Raw genomic sequence first — 22,870 nt, forward strand, 5'->3', positions numbered from 1 at the left:
ATGGTTGACACTGAATTAACAAATCTGACAAGATAATCTGTTACAAAAGAAAACAGTGAAGCCCTACTTGTTATAATATTGCTCCAAATCATAATCCATTTATCATTATTAATTACTCAATGCCAGATTGCACATCCTGAAATGCCTCAGACTGGTATTTGGAATACAGGACCCAGCAGAATGCATGACCTTGGGCTTAAGATCTGAAAGTTTTCACCCTCATTTCCAATTCTTTCCATGATTTTGTCGCTATCTGACTTTTATTTTATTTAGAGAAACAAGAACGGTAACAGGCCCTCCTAGTTCAATGAGCGCGCACCACAGAATCGCGCCCATGCGACCAATTAAACTACTAACCCGTATGTCTTTGGCCTATGGGAGGAAACCCACATGGTCACATGGAGAGAAATGACTAACTTCTTACAGACCGGTGGAAATTGAACCCCGTTTGCTGGCGCTACAACAGCTTAACACTAACTGCTCTGGGTCGCCACGGTATTTGACTTTGTTAATGCTCTGACCTCCAAACCTCTAAAATGTCATTGCTCATCTAATTCCAGCCTTTCTCTTCTTTGTAATTAATTGATATATTGCCGGAAGTGGTGCATTACAGGATCATAGGCTCTGCAACTCCCTCACTAAACACTGCCACATCTTCTCTTTTAGGAAGGACTTTAAACTTTTTCTTCAAGGTTATGACAGCTTCAGCTAAGACAGACAAACTAAAGCACCCCCTTTTAGCTAAAGTACAATGATTTGGGATATTAGGGGATTGGAGGTGGAGATGGCCAGTTATTTTAAATTCCCGGGCATTATCCTTTCAGAAGATCAGTCCCAGTACCAGTAGGTAAGTGCCATGGCAAAGAAGGTACAACAGCAAACTTTCTTCAAAGTTTGTGCAGATTCGGCATGACATCTAAAACTCTGACAAGCTTCTATAGATGCACAGTGGTGTGTATCCTGACTGATTGCATCTCAGCCTGGTATGGAAACATCAATGCCCAAGAATGGAAAAGCCTACAAAAATTGGTGGATACAGCCCAGTCCGTCACAGGGAACACCCCAACATGGAGCACATTTACGAGGAATGCTACCACAAGAATGTAGTATCCATCAGTAAGGACGCTCACATTCCAGACCACACTCTCTTTTCGCTGCTGCCATCAGGAAGGAGGTACAGGAGCCTTAGGTCCCACACCACCGGATTCAGAAATAATTATTATGCCTCAACCTTCAAGATCCTGAACTGACATGGATAACTTCATTCACCTTGACACTGAACTTATTCCACAACCTAAGTTCTCTACAACTGATGTTTTCAGTATAAATTAATTCATTAATAATCTAGCTATCTATTTATTTATGTATTTATTTATTCATTCATTTTTTTATTTGCACAGTGTTTCTTCTTTTTCACATTGGTTGTTTGTCGGACTTTCTGTGTAGTTTTTCATTGATTCTATTGTATTTCTTTATTCTAATGCAAGTATGTGAATGCCTGCAAGAAGATGAATGTCAGGCTAGTATATAGTGACATACAGTATGTGTACATTGATGATAAATTTATGGTGAACTTAGAACACAGACTTATGGTTTGCCATAAGATATGCAGAGCTGTATGAGGAAGAAAATGGTTACGCACTGTTGGTAATGACCTGGATCTTTCAGCCAACAAGAGTGGTGGAAGGAGAAATGATTAATGAGTGAAAAAAAGTTGACATTACTTGAAGAAAATAAATGGCAAGGCTGCCGCATCCTAGTGGGAGAATGGGACTGACCGACTACTCTACAGAAATCAAGAAAGGAACTAGACGGGGTAAATTGTTCTTATCTGTGCTTGGTGATGTAAGAGACTACAGAGGCTGGAATCTGGAGCAACCAACAATCTGCTGAAGGAACTCAGCAGGTGGGGCAGCACCTGAGGGAGGAAATAAATTGCCGATGGTTTGGGTCGAAATCCTGATGCATAACGTCAGCAATTTCTTTCCTCCCTCAGATCCTGCCCGACCCACAGAGTTGCTCCAGCAGACTGTTATTCCATTTGTGCTTAATTATTTTATGAAGGAACTTCACTGTGAGATCGAGAATCTCCGGAGGGGAAGGCCCCAAATCCTCAGCTTTGCCTATTGCCTGTTGCCGGGGCCGGGGTGGAGGCACTCGGCAGAGATGGTGCTCGGTGCTTGGTGTCGGAGAGCTGGTCGGAGTTTTCAGACGGACTCGGAGTCGGATGCTTCCAGGACGCTGCATCAGCAAGTTGGCGGCGCTGGAGGTTCACCGTCTGCGTGAGATGATGGGACTTTCGAGAGACATTGAGACTTTTACCGTCTGTTCTTATCAAATTATGGTATTGCTTTGCACTGTTGTAACTATATGTTATAATTATGTGGTTTTTGTTAGTTTTTAAGTCGGTTTGTCATGTGTTTCTGTGATATCATTCTGGAAAAACATTACATCATTTCTTAATGCATGCATTACTAAATGACAATAAAAGAGGACTGTGTGTCCTCATACTCTAAAAAAAAATGATGCCATGCCATTCTACTACATATGACAGCAGAGAGATCTTTATGTCTGAAAGACAGCACTTCCAATTGAGCAGTAGTACTTAGCAACAAAGTTTTACCACAAGAGACCAGCCTAGATTTGTGCTCCCAAGTGTCTGGAGTGATTCTTGAACCCACAACCTACTGCTTCAGAGGTGGGATGGCCATCCAGAGAGCTGACTAAAAGAGCCATAACTTGTCAATCACCATAGCTTAGCACCAAGGAGCTTTACTGTGTCACCAAGTGATTTTTGCATTTCTCAATATTCTGCACTTACAATAAGTCCCGGTCAACCTCTTGGTTCAGGAAACCTCCTGATTCTAACCACTAGTGGAGCCAGGAGCAATCCCCAGTTTCCTGTCTGGTCTTTGCCCCACAGTCAACAGCACCAAGAAAATATGACCCTAGCCACTCAAAGCAGTGCTGTCGATGGGATCTTGCTGTGCACAATATGCTCCAGCCACTCCCCATCTGCCTTAGCAGTGACTGCCCTTCGGAATTAATTCACTTCACCATATGGTGTTTAGGGACCATTTCTAAGAAACCGACTAAATCAGCACACATTCTGTTGCAGCGTTATGCAAGGATGGTTTGACGTGGGTTAGATCTGCTCTGTCCCTACCCCGCCGTGATTGTCACAGAGGTGTTATTGGCCTTTCACCTTTCGCCAATTATTGCAATGGCTTGATTGGCTGCGGAATTTTATTTTTGTAATGCTGTATTTTGGTTGTAAAGGCTACAACCTCCAGGCACGAGATTGCCAGTTCCCTACCGGTATTTGAGAAGTGGACATGATAATAAGCAGGCTTCAGATGCCCAGAGTTTAGAAACAAATGTTTGCACAGGGATTAAATGATGGTTGCCAACAAAAACAGAACAACATCCATGAGGTTCTTAAAGCCGCAGCCCAAGACTTTAATGATAACTAAAGAGCTTTAAAAAAAAACAAATGGTTTACCACTCAAAAACAAATTTAATGATCATAATCTCAAATCTGTTTTCAGAGGGAGCAGAATATGGTTTATAACACAGTGTTCGTTTCTTCAAACATCAGTCAATGAATCCACAGGGCTCTGCCGAGTTGATGCAATTCTGTGTTCTCTGATGCATTCTGCCACAGAGGAGACAGGGGCAATCCTAACCAATACCCAATCTATGCAAACACATTAACTTCTTCCCATCCTTCCACCTTAGGATATTAATTCATTCCACTGCATTTCCCTCTGTGTACATGGTGCACGCACTTTTCCTCAAATGCATTTCTGCAGTTTGTCAGGGTTCTGCTCTGTGCTAGTAAATACCGTATTCTTGACCTTCTCTTTATAATTACCTACTTGATTTTGTGTATCTACGGCCACTGACCCTGTTCTCTGCAAACCTGGTGCAGGGCTGTGATACTGCAGGGAGTGCAACTGGACCGCAGCTTCAATGACATGGGTTTAATTCTGACTTCCAGTGCTGTCTCTGTGGTGTTTGCATGGCTATGTGGAGTCTGTGATGGTGGGGTGGGTTTTCTCCAAGTGCACATGTTTCTCCCATATCCCAAAACTTTGTTGCTAAGTCAATTGATTATTGTACATTACATTTTGGTGTGAGTGGCTGCTAAGTCAATTGGTTACTGTACATTACATTTGGTGTAGGTGGCTGGTGGAAGAATTCAGGGTGGGGGTAGAGGAGTGGGTGTTATAACTTGGAAGTGTTAATGGGCATGTGAGATAGAGGAGGAAAATAGGTTACAGGGAAAAAAATGTGGGGAATGGGAATGATATGACGGTCCTGATAACCACTGTAAACTTCATGGCCCAAAGGGCCTCCTTCAATGGTAAATGAAAACATGGACATGCTTTTCCTTCCAGTGCCCACTTTTCCCAGAGAGAACTAGGGAGGTATTTATGACAATTCAGTGGTTTTGTTAAGAAGGTGCATGGTGTGTTGGCCTTCATTAGTCGGGGGACTGAGTTCAACAGCTGCATGGTAATGTTCCAGCTCTATAAAACCCTTGTTAGACCACTCTTGGAGTACTGTGTTCTGTTTTGGTTTCTGGGTTTAGAAGCTTTAGAAAGGGTGCAGAGGAGATTTATCAGGATGCTGCATGGATTACAGAGGATGTCATGAAGACTGGTTGAACAAGCTAGGGCTTTTCTCTTTTGAAAGACGGATGAGAGGTGTCTTGATAGAAGTGCCCAAGATAAGGGACATAAATCAAATGGATAGCCAGAGACTTTTTCCCAGGGTGGAAATGGCTAACATGACCAGGCATAATTTTAAGGTCATTCAATTAAAATATAGGGGGAATGTCATAGTTATGTTGGTATACACAGAGAGGGACGGATGGTGGGGGAGCTGTGTGGTCTTGGTCATAGCAAGGACTAGGCCTCAAGCCACAGCGTTGCCTGTTTACAGCCGCCCAGGAGAGAGACATTGGAGAAGCAGTGTGGTGTGGCGTCCAAGCTGGAGTCAGTGCTGCCCCCCCAGTGTTCGCTCATCAGAAGACAAGCTATATTGTGTCTGACTGCAGACTGCTGCAACCTTCATGGACTTGGGTTCTTGGACCATTTTTTTTTGTGTGTGACTGTATTTTACTGATATCTTTTATGTGCTTTATGTGCCTTGTGCTGTGTGTGACCTTTGGTATGGTGTTTTGCACCTTGGTCCCAGAGTGATACTGTTCTGTTTGGCTGTATTCATGGGTATTCATGTATGGTTGAATGACAATTAAACTTCAACTTGAAATAGTAGGTGTGTGAAATGCCCTGCCAGGGTTATGGTAAAGGCCAATGCATTAGGAACTTCTAAAAAACTCTTAGGTAAGCACATAGATGATAGAAGAGTGGAAGAATATGTAGGAGGAAAGGGTTAGATTAATCTTAGAGACGGTTAAAAGGTCAGCACAATATTGTGGAATGAAAAACCTGCACTGTGCTGTAATGTTCTATGCAATACTCTGTTTAAGTTCCAGAATATTAACAGAATTTAAATCCTATAACTGTGATAGTGGGATGTAAATTCAGGTCTCTGGTTTGCCCATCTCAGCCTCTGAATTACCAGCCAACATTGCACAATAATTAGTTATCATGTTTCCCCATAGTAAAAGGTGATTAGCCTTCCAAAGAACTTTAATTCCAATGCTTGGGATGTGCTGACAGACAAAATGGAAATGCAAACTCTTTCCTTCAAATTGTAGGAAGGATGTGAATGGGGAACTGTGGGAATTACAGTTTACGACAGGGGAGATTGTATGCTGCTGTAAGGTTGACATAGATACATACCGCGTGAGCGTAAGAGCTGTAGGTGTTGTTAAAGTGGAGGGGTATCGGGTTGAACATCCCGAACTGGCCCACCATGTGCTGCATGCGTCGCAATGTGCGTTCCTTGTCTGTGTCCGCAAACTTCACCACGAGGCTGGAGGACGCACCCTGAAAATACACAGAGAACTGCTGACAACCATGGGGAGTAGAGCTTCACGTCCCATCGCAAAATTCAAAGTTCAACGCTCAAAGTAAATGTATTATCGAAGTATGTATATGTAACTATATACTACCATGGGATTCGTTTTCTTACAGGCATTCACAGTAGATACAAAGAAACACAATTGAATCAATGAAAAGCTACACACAAAGACAAACAAGTAATGTGCAAAGGAGACAAACTGCAAATACAAAAAGGAAAACCAATAATTAATAAATAAGTAAGTGAATGAATATTGAAAAAACGAGTTGTAGAGTCCTTGAAAGTAGTCTATAGGTTGTGAGATCAGTTTAGTGTTAAGGCACATAAAGTTATCCACTCTGGTTCAGGATCCCTATGGTTGAAGGGTAATAACTCTTCCTGAACCTGACCTAAGACTCCCACCAGCAAGAAGAGAGCAGGGCTTTGATGGTGGAGGTCCTCGAGGACAGCTGGTGCTTTCTTATGGCAGCACTCCTTGTAGATGTGCCGAACGGCGAGCTCACGCTTTGAATAAAAGAGCCAAAGCTCTCAACAGATTGCTAGACAGGTTAACTTGCCAATACCCTTTGCTTATGAACCTTTGACAACAGGTTGCAAACCTGTCAAAGGCATCACTGTCCAGGGCAACAGCGTCATCACCCCACGCCATCCAGCCTCAAAGTCCTTGACGTTAGCATGCTGGCCTCGTCACACAATACAGCCAAAGGTGACTGGAGAGTTGTTTAAACCCAATAACTGAGCTGGTGAATCTCAAGCCACTGTCGGCATTTTTGTGATAATGGGTGGCATACTGTGTAACCTGGAGAGGCACAGCACACTGCTGATGTTACCAGTGAGGAGTGTGGTTGTTATGCACCTCAAGGCAGCTACACCCACCCAGGGTCAGGATTCCCACATGGAATTAATAGTGAGAACTGCTGACTCCAAGAAATGGATGTTTATGGGCTAAGAGGAACTGGTTTCATCCTCCATAGACTATAAGACCATAATTCATAGGAGCAGGATTAGGCCATTTGGACCATTGAGTCTGCTCTGCCATTCAATCATGGCTGATCCTTTTTTCTCCCTCCTCAGCCCTACTCCCCAGCCTTTTCCCAATAACCTTGATGCTGTGTCAAATCAAGAACCTATCAAGCTCTGCCTTAAATACACCAGAAGACTTGGCCTCTACAGCTGCCTCTGGTAATAAATTCCACGAATTCACCACCCTCTGGCTAAAGAAATTTCTCTACATCTCTTTTTTAAATGGATGTCCCTCTATCCTGAGGCTGTGCCCTCTTGTCCTACACTTCCCCACCATGGGAAACATTCTTTCCACATCTACTCTGTCTAGGCCTTCCAACATTTGAAAGATTTCAGTGGGATCCCCCTCATCATTCTAAATTCCAGCGAGCACAGACCCAGAGCTATCAAACCTCCCTCATTTGATAACACTTTAATTCCCGGAATCATCCTTGTGAACATCCTTTGAACCCTCTCCAATGCCAACACATCCTTTCTTAGATGAGGAGCCTAAAACTGTTCACAACACTCAAGGTGAGGCCTCACCAGTGCCTTATAAAACCTTAGTATCACATCCCTGCTCTTGTATCCTAGACCTCTTGAAATGAACGCTAACATTGCATTTGCCTTCCTCACCTTCAATTCAACCAGCAAATTAACACCCAGGGTGTTCTGCACAAGGACTCGCAAGTCCCTTTGCATCTTAGATTTTTGGATTTTCTCCCCATTTAGAAAATAGCCTGCACATGTTTTTCTTCTACCAAAGTGCATGACCACCCAAACCCCTTGCTGTTGGTCCCCTATCCATCAGCCTATCATTGTGAACAAATGGTAGGCAGAAAATCAAATAAATAAATTCTAACACTATTATTGTTAAATCCATTCTCTCTGGTTCCTCCACATGCTATCAAACACCCTGACGATTTCTGGGTCACACAAAATTCATCAAGGGTTCTATACACTGGAGCAAAACCTTGATCCATTCATACCCAATGATACTGAGATCAAGTGAAGGTGTCTAGTTCAACATACAAGAGGCTAGAGGCCCTCTTCAGCATGTTTCATTGCAAGTCAGTTAGCTCAGATGACTGATCAAGGAAGAGGCATCACAGAATCAGTCATTGTTATCATGGGTTTGAGGAATCATATAAAATTAATAACATAGAGGTCAACATTCTGCTCATCAAGTCAATGTTAGTCAATAATGAGCTCCTAGCCATCAGAATCAGAATCAGGTTTATTATCACCGGCATGTGACGTGAAACTTGTTACCTTAGCAGCAGCGGTGCAATGCAATACATAATCTAGCAGAGAGAAATAATGATAATAATGATAAATAAACACATAAATCAATTACATATATTGAATAGATTTTTAAAAATGTGCAAAAACAGAAAGACTGTATATTAAAAAAAAGTGAGGTAGTGTCCAAAGCTTCAATGTCCATTCAGGAATCGGATGGCAGAGGGGGAAAAGCTGTTCCTGAATCGCTGACTGTGTGCCTTCAGGTTTCTGTATCTCCTACCTGATGGTAACAGTGAGAAAAGGGCATCCCCTGGGTGCTGGGGATCCTTAATAATGGATGCAAACACGAGGAAATCTGCAGATGCTGGAATTTCAAGCAACACACATAAAAATTGCTGGTGAATGCAGCAGGCCAGGCAGCATCAGACACAGCTCCCTAAAGATGTCCTGGGTACTTTGTAGGCTAGTACCCAAGATGGAGCTGACTAGATTTACACCTTCTGCAGCTTCTTTCCGGCCTGTGCAGTAGCCCCTCCATACCAGACAGTGATGCAGTCTGTCAGAGTGCTTTCCACGGTACAACCATAGAAGTTTTTGAGTGTATTTGTTGACATGTCAAATCTCTTCAAACTCCTGATAAAGTATAGCTGCTGTCTTGCTTTCTTTATGACTACATCAATATGTTAGGACCGGGTTAGATCCCCAGAGATCTTGATGCTCAGGAACTTGAAGCCGCTCACTCTCTCCAGTTCTGATCCCTCTCTGAGGATTGGTATGTGCTCCTTCGTGTTACCCTTCCTGAAGTTTACAATCAGCTCTTTCGTCTTACTAACGTTGAGTGCCAGGTTGTTGCTGCAGCACCACTCTACTGGCTGGCATATCTCACTCCTGTACACCCTCTCGTCACCACCTGAGATTCGACCAACAATGACTGTATCGTCAGTAAATTTGTAGATGGTATTTGAGCTATGCCTAGCCACACAGTTATGTGTATACAGAGAGTAGAGCAGTGGGCTAAGCACACACCCCTGAGGTGCGCCAGTGGTGATCGTCAGCGAGGAGGATATGTTATCACCAATCTGCACAGACTGTGGTCTTCCGGTTAGGAAGTCGAGGATCCAATTGCAGAGGGAGGTACAGAGGCCCAGGTTCTGCAACTTCTCAATCAGGATTGTGGGAATGATGGTATTAAATGCTGAGCTATAGTCGATGAACAGCATCCTGACGTAGGTGCTTGTGTTGTGTAGGAGGTCTAAAGCCATGTGGAGAGCCATTAAGATTACGTCTGCCATTGACCTATTGTGGCAATAGGCAAGTTGCAATGGGCCCAGGTCCTTGATGAGGCAGAAGTTCAGTCTAGTCATAACCAACCTCTCAAAGCATTTCATCACTGTCGATGTGAGTGCTACCAGCTGATAGTCATTAAGGCAGCCCACATTATTCTTCTTTGGCACTGGTAGAATTGTTGGCTTTTTGAAGCATGACCCTCGTCCTAGCACTACATCAATGGCCCTGAAGGTCATCGCTCTTCCAATATACAAAAGAGGCCCCTTTTTGATGCTGAAGATTTCTGCCTTTACCATCCTTTCAGACAATAAGTTCCAGACCTCATCCAGCCACTCTTCACACTCCCTTTAAGCCTTTTACAAATCACTAAATCTATGCTCTTGGGTTTGATTTTTTCCCTCTGTCAAAGCCCTCACAAATCTCAATGAAAACCACCCACTGAGTGAAGGAAAATAATCCCAGGCCTTTTTTTCCCCTCATAGTTATTTTTTTTAGCCTGGAAACAGTACTTCTAGAATAGGAATAGGAAGAAGCCATGCAAACCAGTCAGATGTTCTTTTATGCAATGAGACCAAGGCCAATCTGGGTCCTAACTCCATGCACAGTTTTGCCACCTGGTGGTAAGCTCCTGACAGGGTCATCCGTGGCGATAAGGTCAAGGAGGAGGTTTAAGGCAAAGAGTGATCCAACTAAGACCTCAAAGGTGGAGCCGCGGAAAATGATGACGCTTCAGAGTTGCAGTGAGGGCAGAGGAAGGCTGCAGCAATGAAGGGGCCTCAATTGTCTTGTATTCCACGCCACTGGACCCTGACTCTGATCTGTCAAGGACTGTGTGGTGGCTGCCAGTGCATCATCTTACCCACGTTAAACAAAAACAGCAAAAGCATTCTCTATTAAGGGAATCCACCCTAAATATGTACATTCCAGATTGGTCTCTACGTCCACCTGAGCATCCATGAATAGACAACCCCTCTGAACAACATCATACTCAGCTCAACTGATCACATTGCTATTATTACCTCCTTGAACATCAAAGCCACTCATGGCAACACTGGTGAAGAAAATCTCAGCAATCAAGTTCTCTTACCATCTTCTGAATGACCAGCAAATTTCCTCTTCAGATATTTATCCAATTCCCCATTGAAGAACGTAAAGGTAAGACTAATTATTCACCCAATAATCTACTGAATTGAGGTGTGTAGGGTGTCCAGGGAGGGGAAGCACCTCTGGTGAAGGGGCTTGTCGTGCCCATTCTGAGGCAGCTCACTCGTTTTTGGTTCAGACCAGGCACTCAGCTCTTACCTGTGGCTTCAAGTTGCTGTTTGCATCTGACTGTGGCCACACCTCAGTACACCGCTTCAGCAGATGGGCCAACCTAGGTGAGGGTAGCGGGTGGCCTCACACCCCAGTGAGACAGGGACATGCCTGTCCCAGCCTGGAACGTCAGCTCCAGTGGACTGGGTGGATTAGAGCTACAGTGAGATCCAATAGTCGGGAAGGCAGCACTGCAACACTCTGTGGAGAGCAAAGGACGTGACAAGGCACAGAAGATGTCATGGTCATCTGTTGCAATCACTGAAGACCCCAGTTTGTGACACTTATTCGTACCACTGGACCAGATTTCGGAGGTCAAGAGAGTGAAATTTTCCCAGTGCATGGCTTTGCCACTTTAAAAACTCCCCCACGCAGGTTTCCTGTCATTGTCAGACACAACAGACAACTACCATCCACTGAATCATAACATCTTCCCACATTCTGCCCTTTCTTCATTGCAATTACTTTCCAGCTGGTCCTTCAGCCACTGGAAATAATGTCTTACCTTAAACTCTACAAAATCTTCCTAAGTTGTTGGCTGTCACTTGTGTCTCTTTAAACAGGACATCTTCCCCAGACTCACTATCCAATAGAGACACACTCTGGAAAAACCGATGCTTTAACAGCTGAAGGATAGCTTCAAAGAGCCAAATTGTTTTCCAGCTAACCAAGCAAGTCTTTCCTCTGGGCAGGAAGAAAATTAAAATCCCAGTGCACATCTTATTCACATTAACCTCCTCACAGATCAATCGATTACACTACAACAACTAGTTATAGTGTTATAAATAAGGCTGCTCTACACATAATACCCAAGTTAATGAGTGGATGGGTGCCTTTCAGATTAACATGATCACCTCAGTTTTCTGGGGGAGAAAAAGCACTGGTATCTAACTCAGGTGACTTATAGCTTATGGCTTAGCCTGTAGCTCCCAAACAGATTCTTTTCTATTAATGCTGTCACCACACCCATTATTCATAAGGTAAAAGACTGCATGGTACCAAAGGATCGAGGCCCAATGTAAAAGAAAACAGTTGATAGGTCACCAGTCTTCTGGGAATATGACACTCTTCGAACTTCAGATCCACCACGGAGGTTGAATCCAATTACACAGGTAGATTGTTTGGCAAACATAGTGCAAGGCTCCATCGTTCTGGTCCACACTGAGTGAGGCTATTCCAATCAGGGTAAAAGTTAGTGGTTAAAATGTGCCTCATTAACTTTGGAAGAAATTCAAACACAAATCTCTCCTTGAAAGAGAGTGTGTGTGTGTTTTGTGTGTATGAGAGAGAAAGAGGGAAAGATATTGTTTATATCTAAGTGTGTGTAAATGCCTGTGTGTGTGAGTCTGTGGGTATGTATATATAAGTATGTATATATACTGTACATACCATTGAAAAAATTGATGAATTGTGTGTGCACACACACCCACACACCTGTACAGCTGGACTCAGGCCCAACACAGGACTTGGTCAATACACCTGTCATATTTCTTTGCATGACAAGACTCAAATAGTCCATGGGCAATAGGGTGCCAACTGAGTTGTGGCACGTGCTCTGCTGTCATGGAAATGGTGAGAATATATTCGTGGATGGTTGCCATTCTGGCTCAGCGGAAGAGTTCTAGCTCAGTGAATAGTGTTTGAACTCAAGGACTGTGTTTTATCTAAGGTGGATAGTTTGAGCACAGGGAAAGAATGGGGCAGTTCAAAATCCGACATGCGTGACGGTTCCTTGTCCTTTGATATCCAGGACGTTTGACTTCCACACGTACACACTGCCACATCAAAGTTAGAAATGTGCGTGGATCAGTGCCAGCACATCCACCCTCCTGACTTCCCACTGGATTCACCAGAGCCTCCCGTGGTAGTTTGGAACCGTACAGAGTTGGGGGCTGAATGTTCCTCTCATCCAGTCCTTCGGCTTCACTTTCATTGCTACAAGACTTCAGTATAAGAGTAAAGAGGACTTACTACAATTATAAACAGATCCACCCCAGTTTACAAGCATCTGATGTATAAACACTGCATACATACGAATTAGCATTTGGGAGACAGGTGGGATGAAGGTGGATGGATTGGCTGGCTGTTGAGGGGCTGCAGGTATCTCTGCTGGATGGGAATGGGGCATTTCTATGTGTCTTCCCTCCCCACCCCTACCCAACCTGAGCCACAACAATTGGGAGCTCCTTTAAGCCGAGCAGAGCCAGGGGCTCTGATCAGACTTACCCATTCACTGAATCAGTGAAGCCGGCTGTCAGCAACTCTTCCCATGCCTGCTCGCTCTTCTGTAACCGCTGTCCCTGTGATCCTCTCCCACACACAGTCCTTGTTCATTTCCAATCTAAGAACCATTTGAATTACTGACAATTCTCAAGAACAGAACTCTGGAGAATTTCTGCACTGGCATGGTCAGCCTCACCTGGTGCACTGCGTATAACTTTGCTCTACTAACTTAGGGAAAGGATAGACCCACTGTAGCAGAATTGCAGCAAACATTCACAAAACCAGTTCCACAGAAGGCAGGTGTGTTAAATGCAGAGTTAGTTACTCCTTTAGAATTCAGAAGGATCGCGCATGACTTCATTGAAATGTACAATATTCTTAAAGGGCTAAGAAACAGGGATGATGTTTCCCTTGGCTGAAGTCTTGTATTGGATATTAGAGATGCAAACTGGGGATGGCCATTTAAGACTGAAGTGAGGAGAAATTTCTTTACTCAGAGGGTGGTGAATCTTTGATTCTCAATCTTGGAGCACTTTAGGGGAGCTCAGTTATTGATTTTATTCACAGCTGAGTCTGAATATCCTGGGTATTAGAGGAGCTGAAGGATATGAAGATAGGCAAGAAAATGTTGCAAGGTAGAAGAACATCCAAATGTCCCATCTGTTCAAATGTCTTCATTTGTTTTTATGTTCACTCCAAAAGGAATGCCGTTTTAACAACCAATCGTCATCGTAAGGCTGGGTTAATTTTGTTTTATTTCACTTTATGTTTTTGTAATACATTTACAGTACTTGATGTATTTTTAATTAAGTTTATTGTATTACATTTTCCGTTATTTTTTTAAATGTTCTTAATTTCTTTTAATTGCCACAATCTCCAAAATTGATGTTATTTATAACCAGTGAAGCCTGCCTTTGATGACAGTGAGTTGTCCAAGGTCAAAGGTGCAGTCCTGGAGATGACAGGTCCTTGGATTCTGCGATCTGGGGCCTGGTTGTTGCTTGTAGCCTGCTTTGCTTTATAATGGGAATGTAGGATGATGTCTCCAATACAGTGCTGTCTGCTGGGCTACCAAAGATTAATGCTGCCACGGGAGTCACACAGCAGTGGTGCAGAAGGTTGTTGTGGGGTAAATGTAAGAGTCTCAGTGCTTTATTTTTTTGGTGATCATAAATACAAATCAGCTGTTTCTCTTGAGAGGCAACGATTAGAAGACAGAGAAATGTAGTCAAATCCTTCTGTTCATGGAAAATTGGATTCAGATCCCAGAGGAAATTAAAGGATTTGCAAGGAACTAATAGGGACTTCCTCAGTTTTTTCTTGCCCTTTTGCTGAGGTAATATCCTTTTCCATGACCTCAAAGTATCATTTTTCCTCATAAAACAATAAAGTATTACAGCATAGGAAGAGGCTATTCAGACTATCATGTCCACATTAAATCAAGAAATCTACATCCAAACTACAGACATAAACACAATACTTGATCACAAGAGGAATCAAAGTAAACTTCCTTTCTGGTTTTGCACAAAAGCTGCAGACGTGAGTGGCTAATGACTGGGAATACGAAAGACCGATTTCCTAATTTGAGAAGGTTGAGGTGACAAAAATTTCTATCAACTAATAACACTCCGCATGAAGGGTCTTAGCCTGAAACATCAACCGTTCATTCATTTCCATAGACGCTGCCTGACTGCTAAGCTCCTCCTGCATTTTGTATGTGAAACTACTGGCACTGCCTTCCTTTGCAAGAGGACTTTCCATTGGGAGGTGGATGTCTTGAGATTGCAAGTATTTGTCGCCCATCTCCAATCACCCTGAAACATTTATCCTTTCCAGACAACTGATTGTTTGGAATTTTTGTAGGTTTCCCCTGGGTGCTCTGGATTTCTCCCACATCCCAAAAATGTGCAGGCTGGTAAGCTATTTACCAATTGTAAATTGTGCTTAATGTGTGGGTGAGTTGGGGAGGGGGGTGAGTTAATGGGAATGTGGGAAGAACAAAATGGGAATAGTGTAGGATTTGTGTAATCGGGTGTTTGATGATTGGCTTGATGGGCCAAAGAGCTTGCTTCTTTCCTCTAAGATGTGACAAACTGATTTCTTTAACCAGTGCAACCTATGCAATGAAGAGACTCCAACAGTGCTGTACTAGAGGAAATTTCAGGGCTTAGATCCAGCAGTGATATATTTCTAAGGCAGGCTGATGTGCTGGCTGGGAGAGAGGTTGGAGGAGATGGCGGTCCCATTTCTTACTGCTCTTGTCCTTCTAGGAACAGAGTCTGTAAGGTTGAGAGGTGCTGTTGAAGAAGATTTTGCTAAAGACTGCAGTGTGGCCACATGGAGGATGTGAAATGTCTTGCATTGAAACAAGACACTATTCTACTGCACAATATGGCGGGACTGCCTACCCATTGTGAGCATTTTTTCCTCAGCCAGTGCTAGCGGAGATTCTCATAAAGAGAGAGTGTCCTGACCTGAGAAGCAGCAGGCTGCCCTCTGTCTAAGGTACAAATCACCAACGCAATCTGACTGAGGTCTGGGGAGCACTAAAAGCAATGATCCAGGCCAGGTAGCTAGCAGCCGACTTAATTACTTAATGGGCTGCCTGCCGGTCTGTGTCTTGGTATCTTTAACAGCCAATTGCTTCCTAATACTTGAGCCATTAAGCTGAATGCACTTATTTCAAAATATTATTCACGGTTTTGTCGATTAATGCTCATGCCTCTGTGAATGAGGAATCTGCTGAAATGCGCACCGTGTGAATAATTACAAACAAAAGGAAAGGTTTATAATTGGTTTTTGCACAGCAAGGTTCCAGGTACAACTGTGATTAGACCGTGCAAAATGAGTTCATTACAGCTTTCAGATTATCAGTTTTCCACTCATTGTAGGCTTTATCATACCCCCAACCCCTGCCAATTATCAAGAGACATTAGTACCAGAGTCCGGAATATTTCTACTTTGGGTTCTGAACACCATTCGCGAGCTTTGCCTGTTCCCGGTTTTCTCTCTGTAAAGTGGTCCACGCTAACAATCAGCATCCAGGCTGCAAAATACTTTCCCGTACTGTGCTGTGCCCTAAACTTGCCATCACATCACAGCCACCAGCCACAGTCCCTGTGTGGGAGGGTTCTTCAAGCACCTTATGAATTTATGAAAGCAAAGTAAAAGTCACTAAAAGAAAATTGCCTCCTCCCCTCGCCCATTTACTTTGCCTTTTAAAGTTTGTTTTTTTAATCCCCAATTTTTCCCAGTTCTGATGGTATGTCATGAACCTCAAATGGTATCTCTCTATCTCTCCCCACAGAAGCTGACTTACCTACTGTGCATTTCCAACACTTTATGTTCATAAAGATCAAAGATTAGATTTACTTGTCACATGTACAGTATGTATTGAAACATCGAAACATGAGGTGCAATGTGCCATTTGCATCAGTCACCAGATGTCTGAGAATATGCTGGAGGCAGGTGACACCATACTTCCAATGCCAGCACAGCATGCCCACAATTTATTAACCCTTGGCAACCCGTATATATTTGGAATGTGAGAGGAAAGTGGAGCATTTAGAGGAAATCCATGTGGTCAGGGAGAAAGCGCAACTCCTTACAGTCAGCAGTAGAACTGAACCCAGGTTGCCAATGCTGTAAAGCATTATGCTAGCTACTGCTCTACCAGGCTGCTCATATTTACGTTATTTTAAATCAAAATATGATTTTGTTTCTTGTCTGTAGAGCATAACACTCCCTTGTTAATCTAAGGACATTTACTACGATTTGCAGTTAGCAAGAACTGTGTCAGTCTTTTTTAATCTACCATTGGTCCATGTAATCCAGACACAGACTGCAGCAGCTCTCAGAAACACAGGGAGTTTACACTCTCTCCCTGACAGGACAAAACTTACCGCCATTGTCTGACTGCCGTGTAGTGCGTTAATGGCTGCCTGGGCTTCAGTGTGTGTGGAGAACTTCACAAATGCGCAACCTACGCAGAAATGAAGAGGGGTGGGGAGCACAGAAAAGAGCATTAATTGTGCAGCAATAAACCCAATGGTCCACAAGAGCCTCTTCATGCTTTACTTCACCCTTCAGCACCTCCTGCACAAGCCTAACTTCTCTTTAAGTATTCTTATTCTATTTGTCCCAGCTATCCCCTTTGGTAATTGGTCCCAGGACTTTATATTTTATACTTTATTGTCGCCAAACAATTGATACTAGAATGTACGATCACCACAGCGATATTTGATTCTGCGCTTCCCGCTCCCTGGATTACAAATATTAAATATTAAAAATATTAAAAATTAGTAAATATTAAAAATTTAAATTATAAATCATAAATAGAAAATACAAAAATGTAAAGTAAGGTAGTGCAAAAAAACTGAGAGGTAGGTCCAGATATTTGGAGGGTACGGCCCAGATCCGGGTCAGGATCCATTCAGCAGTCTTATCACAGTCGGAAAGAAGCTGTTCCCAAATCTGGCTCTAGCAATACCTCAGAAAAGGCATTTATTCTGAGATTCCCATTGGATCTACTAGTGTCCATATTATATTAATGGTCCCAAAGGATCTTCTCACCCCATTGCAAGAAAGGACATTGTTTCAGTTATTTAGCGATACAGCGCAGTAACAGGTCCTTCCAGCTCACACTGCCCAATTACGCCCTTGTGACCAATTAACTTGCTAACCTGTACGCCTTTAGAATGTGGGAAGGAATGGAAGCACATTCCATGGGTCAAGGAGGGAACGTACAAACCCCCTACAGACAGTGACGGAAAATAAACTTGTGTCACTGGCACTGTGATAGCGTTACACCAACCGCTACATTAGCATACCACATCCACTTTTTTTCTAAACAAGCCGCTTCCAGATAAGACAGCCCTGGTCTGATCAAACCCTTCTGACTTCTCAGCTCTGGTGTCATTTTAAACTGATGATTTCCCACACCCACAAAGAGTGGACTCACCTTTACTGTTCCCGTCTGGTCCTCGTAGAACTGTGCATTCCTCTATGACGCCAAAAGATTCAAAGAGCCTGTACACGTCATCTTCTGTTTGCTGCTTGTTTAACATGCCTACAAATAATTTTCTGTCTTCTGAAACAAAAAGACATATTGTTTAGTAAAGCACAGGGTTCACAACTGGGGTAAGGTTGTTGAAGTGGGTCTACAATTACTGTTTTGTTCAAGCTTTGCTCCGTAAACATTGACTGTCAGGAGGAAGGTGGTGTGAAGTGGGGTGGAGGTTGAATATTTCTCACCTCCAATTAACAAAAACACCTAGTGTTTTTATAATCTGTAAATGAGAAATATTCAAGACCTAGTTAGAGTAGAGTTCAACTCCACCTGTCTATTCAAACAAATGTCCATCCTCTGCAAGGCATAGCTTCCTTGTTTCAGCGTTACATTTTCTGTCTGCTGCATTGATCTTATAGCATAGTCTTAAAAAAGAAGTTGTCATAGAGTCATAGAAGAGTACAGCACAGAAACAGGCCTTTTGGCCCATCTAGTCCAAATACCTTAAAATTATCCCCCCTGGTATTAGCCATTTCCATCCTGGGAAAAAGTCTTTGGCTATCCACTAGATCTATGCCTCTTATCATCTTATATACCTCTATCAAGTTATCTCTCACCTTCCTTCCCTCCAGACAGAAAAGCCCTGGCTTGCTCAACCTATCTTCTATTTTCTATTGAGCTTAGAAAAATAGAGGGCTACGGGTAACCCTAGGTAATTTCTAAAGTAAGTACATGTTTGGCACAGCATTGTGGGCCGAAGGGCCTGTATTGTGCTGTAGGTTTTCTATGTTTCTATCCTCATAGGGCATAAAACAGACTTCACCTGAACTTAGCGCACGTAGTCACATCTTGTCAGGCTCAAGTTAGGTAGCGGGCTCTACATTTGCAAGAAATCCTCAGCAGTGCTTGTCCAACCCAGCTATTGTGAGGTTGGAGTAACTCCCTTTAATTAAACTTTTGCTCGTTTAGAAGGTAGGTCTGCAAAAATGCTCAAGGGAATTCCCATTTGCCTGGAATTTATGATGTTCTGGTGCCAACCACTGAAGGCAGATGGAAAAGGAACGAAAGGTTTTGAGGGAAGCTTTAACTGCTCTGATCCTTTCAATTCAACCACATGCACTGTGTGGCCACTTTGTTAGCTACCTCTTGTACCTAACAAAGTAGCCACTGAGTGTATTTTCATGGTCCTCTGCTACTGTCCCATTATCTTCAAGGTTCGACATAGTGTGCATTCAGAGATGCTCTTCCATACACCACTGCTGTAATACATGGTTATGTGAGTTACTGCCACCTTCCTGTCAACTTCAAGCTAGTCTGGCCATTTTCCTCTGACCTCTCTCATTAATAAGGTGCTTTCGCCCACAGAACTGTCGTTCGCTGGATGATTTCTGTTTCCCGCATCATTCTCTATAAATGCTAGAGGTTGTGCATGAAAATCCCAGGAGATCAGCAGCTTCTGAGATACGCAAACCACCCTGTCAAGCACCAACAATCATTCCAAGGTCAAAGTCACTTAGATCACATTTCTTCCCCATTCTGATGTTTGGTCTCAATGACAACTGAACCTCTTGACCACGTCTGCATGCTTTTATGCATTGAGTTGCTGCCACATGATTGGCTGATTAAATATTTGCAATAGCAAACAGGCGTACCTAATAAAGTGGCCACTGAGTGTATAATTCAGGAATTATTCTAATATGTACTGAATACATGAATTGTCTATCACGGAGAAAAGCTAGAAATGCCTACAAGACCATCACATTTTCATAGACCTATTGCTTGCTCATAGTATTTCAGGGAACACAGAAGTTAGACAGCTGGATGGTCAGTCAGATTTATTTGGATAGACAGCATAGTCTTTTTCATTTACTTTAACTTGTGATCTTGTGAACTGCTCAAAAGAGTGAATCATCAAAACAAAACACTGACAACAATAAACCTTTCTCTAATGACATCCCAATATATTCACAAATAATACGATGCGGCAAATGTGACAATATGGTTTTTCATTCCCTTTCTGTCACGCTGCATCAAGCCAAGCCTGGGGCCACAAGAGTGTTCACATCATAGCTCTGGGAATCTTTCCGACTGCAGCTTCTGCGATCATCATTCACCAAGCAAACTAATAGCACTGTGCGTGTCAGTGGAAGGATCTGTGTCATTGGTGAAAGGAAAGAAGAAAAACATCACAGAGCCCAGCTACAATGAACTAAGGCTTCTCTGATATATAAAAAAAAATCCACATTATTTCTGGCCTAATGTCACAGGGGCATTTTACTTAAATATAGAATCTTCACCCCAAAACAGATCACACGGCTATTAATGAAGAAGGCTGTTGGAATTTTACCCAAGAGGATAACAGGTGGCGCGGTCGTGTGGTGGTTAGCGTAATGCTAGTACAGCACCAGCAACCCCAGGCTCACTCCCTGACATCTGTAAGGAGTTTGTATGTTCTCCCCAGGACTACGGGGGTTTCCTCCGGGTGCTCTGGTTTCCTCCCACATTCCAAAGATTTACAGGTTAGTAGGTCAATTGGTCACATGGGTTTAATTGGGCCATGCGTGCTTGTTGGGCTAGAAGGGCCTGTTACTGTGCTGTATCTCCAGAAAAATAACCCAGGTGGAACAACGTAAAATACGCTAAAGAAGAAGATTAGGGAGACATAACCAGGCAACATCAGCCTTACACTGAGGAAACCTGAAAGATATTAGGAAGGCAGTAACCCAAGTGGGACTGGTGATATAGAGGATGGAAATATCAAGAGCTCTCATGACCTCATCACATCGATTAGGATTGTCCTGACATGTAACAACTGGGAGTATATTGCAGGCTATTGAGGAAATGTAAAGAATTTGCCTGAGATAATTAATAAGTGTGGCAAATAGTGGAGCTAAATAGACTGGTGCTGGCAAGTAATTTGGTGATGAGTAATCCCAAGTTAAAGACAGTGGAACCTGATTTAAATGTCATGCATAGAATTGACATTGGATATGAGACTGCGTGATTTTAAAGACAAGTGACACTGGACCTTGTGGGAAGACTGACTACGAAGAAAATTTATAAATTTATCCTTCTAATTCCACCTGTAAATCTGAGACTCACAGCATGCGCATGTTAAGTCCAGTTCAAACTTCTTTTGGAATAGTTCATTGCACTTGCCATGGCTGACCGCAGGCAGCAAGATTCAGACATTATGTGGCATGGTGCTGGACTTGTTGATAAGGCTACTATGAAGTCCCTTTGAATTGTATACCAGCGAAAAGGCACTATGTAACTTACATTTATTCATATTGCTCTGTGAAACACAGCAAAGTACTCCATAGGACTTCAATCAAACAAAAAATAGAATTGAGAGAAAGGAGTGAAATAGGCTTTGAGTACCAACTTGGAGGAAAAGACAAAGGCAGTGCGCTCTATGGACAGAACTCCAACCATTATGATTTTAACAGAAGAGGAATAATTATTGAGTCTGGTTGTTAACTCTTCATTGACTGGATGAGAAGTCATTGACTTGAAATGCCAACTGCGATTTTCTCTCCTCATTTCTTGACCTACTGAATGTTTACAGCTTTCTCTGTTAGGCTGTCTTTGGTGGAAACTCTCCAATTAAGCAGCAAAGAGATGATTGGGTAATTTCCCTCTCCATCTAACTTTAGACCCTGCACTGACTGCAATCAATTCTATTCAAGGAGTTTATGAATAATAATTCTCCACTCCCTGCATTTCTCTGGAGAAATTACAGTGCTTTTACTCAAAGAAGTTCCTATAATTTGTTTTCTTTGCTCTTTGCTAAGTATGTTTGTGGAAAATGTTAAAACCTCCAAGATGTCACTCAGGTTAATTTCAAATTATCTGGTAGAATTTACGAAAATCCTAATTATAAGAGATAAAATACTGGAGAAACTCACTGAGCTAAAGGCAGGCAAGTCACCAGGATGCAATAGACATTTGGATCATAAAGAAAGTAGATGCAAAGGTATTGGACAAAAATTTTCATAACTTATTAAACACTGGAAGGGTATCAGAAGACAGGAAAATAACCAATGTGATTCCATTGTTCAAAGAAGAGTAAAGGCAGAAAGTAGGAAGCCACATGCCCATTAGTTTAACAGCTATTATTGGCAAGGTGCTACACTCAATAATCAAAGACGAATTAACAAATAATTTAGAAAACCTGATATATAATTAAACATAGCCAATAAAGTCTTATAGAAGATATATCATGCTTGACAAATTTGCTTAACTTCTTTAAATATGTAACAGGGAGAGCTGACAGAGGGGAACCTGTATGTATAATGTATCTGACTTTCCAAAAGGCATTGACCATTAACTCAAATAACCATGCGTTACAACAGTGGTGTGCAGAAGAGCATCTCTGAATGTACAGCATGTCAAACCTTGAAGATAATGGGCTACAGCAGCAGAAGACCAGGAAGAACCTAACAAAGTGGCCATTGAATATAGATAAGCCATTTCATTCTGGGGCAAAGCCCACTGAAGGTTACTGAGCTTGTGAAGCCCCAAGCCAGAGAACAAGTCGTCCCTCCAGGGATCACCAAATATTAGAAGTCTGGAACTCACTGACTAATAGTGTGGTGGAACCAGAAATTTCCTCTGCACTTAGAAGATAATTTGAAGAGTGCTTGAAGAGCCATTACTTGCAGGCAATGAGCAAAGTGTATTCCCTTTTGACTATATAAAAAAATAGTCTTGTTGTAGTCAACTGTCTGCACATCAAAGGAATATGAAGATGCAAAAAGATGAGAAAAAGTTGGAGAGCCATCTTGATAAAGGTTA

At 42.6% G+C, this 22,870-nt stretch overlaps 1 protein-coding gene across 4 annotated transcripts in view; it reads right to left on the reverse strand.

The window, feature by feature from the left end:
• LOC140187957 (CUGBP Elav-like family member 4) overlaps positions 1–22,870 on the reverse strand; it is a 588,861-nt gene that overhangs the window by 58,112 nt on the left and 507,879 nt on the right. For 3 of the 4 annotated variants that reach the window (XM_072243815.1, XM_072243817.1, XM_072243818.1), the window contains exons 4-6: positions 18,026–18,154; positions 16,968–17,047; positions 5,814–5,960 (exon numbers count right to left, since the gene is read on the reverse strand). In XM_072243815.1, coding sequence (XP_072099916.1) covers positions 5,814–5,960; positions 16,968–17,047; positions 18,026–18,154 — 356 coding nt within the window. The remainder of the gene's footprint in view (positions 1–5,813; positions 5,961–16,967; positions 17,048–18,025; positions 18,155–22,870) is intronic. The other variant, XM_072243816.1, reaches the window with a different exon arrangement.

This window comes from Mobula birostris, chromosome 26 (assembly GCF_030028105.1).
Source record: "Mobula birostris isolate sMobBir1 chromosome 26, sMobBir1.hap1, whole genome shotgun sequence".
In the NCBI taxonomy this organism is placed as follows: domain Eukaryota; kingdom Metazoa; phylum Chordata; class Chondrichthyes; order Myliobatiformes; family Myliobatidae; genus Mobula; species Mobula birostris.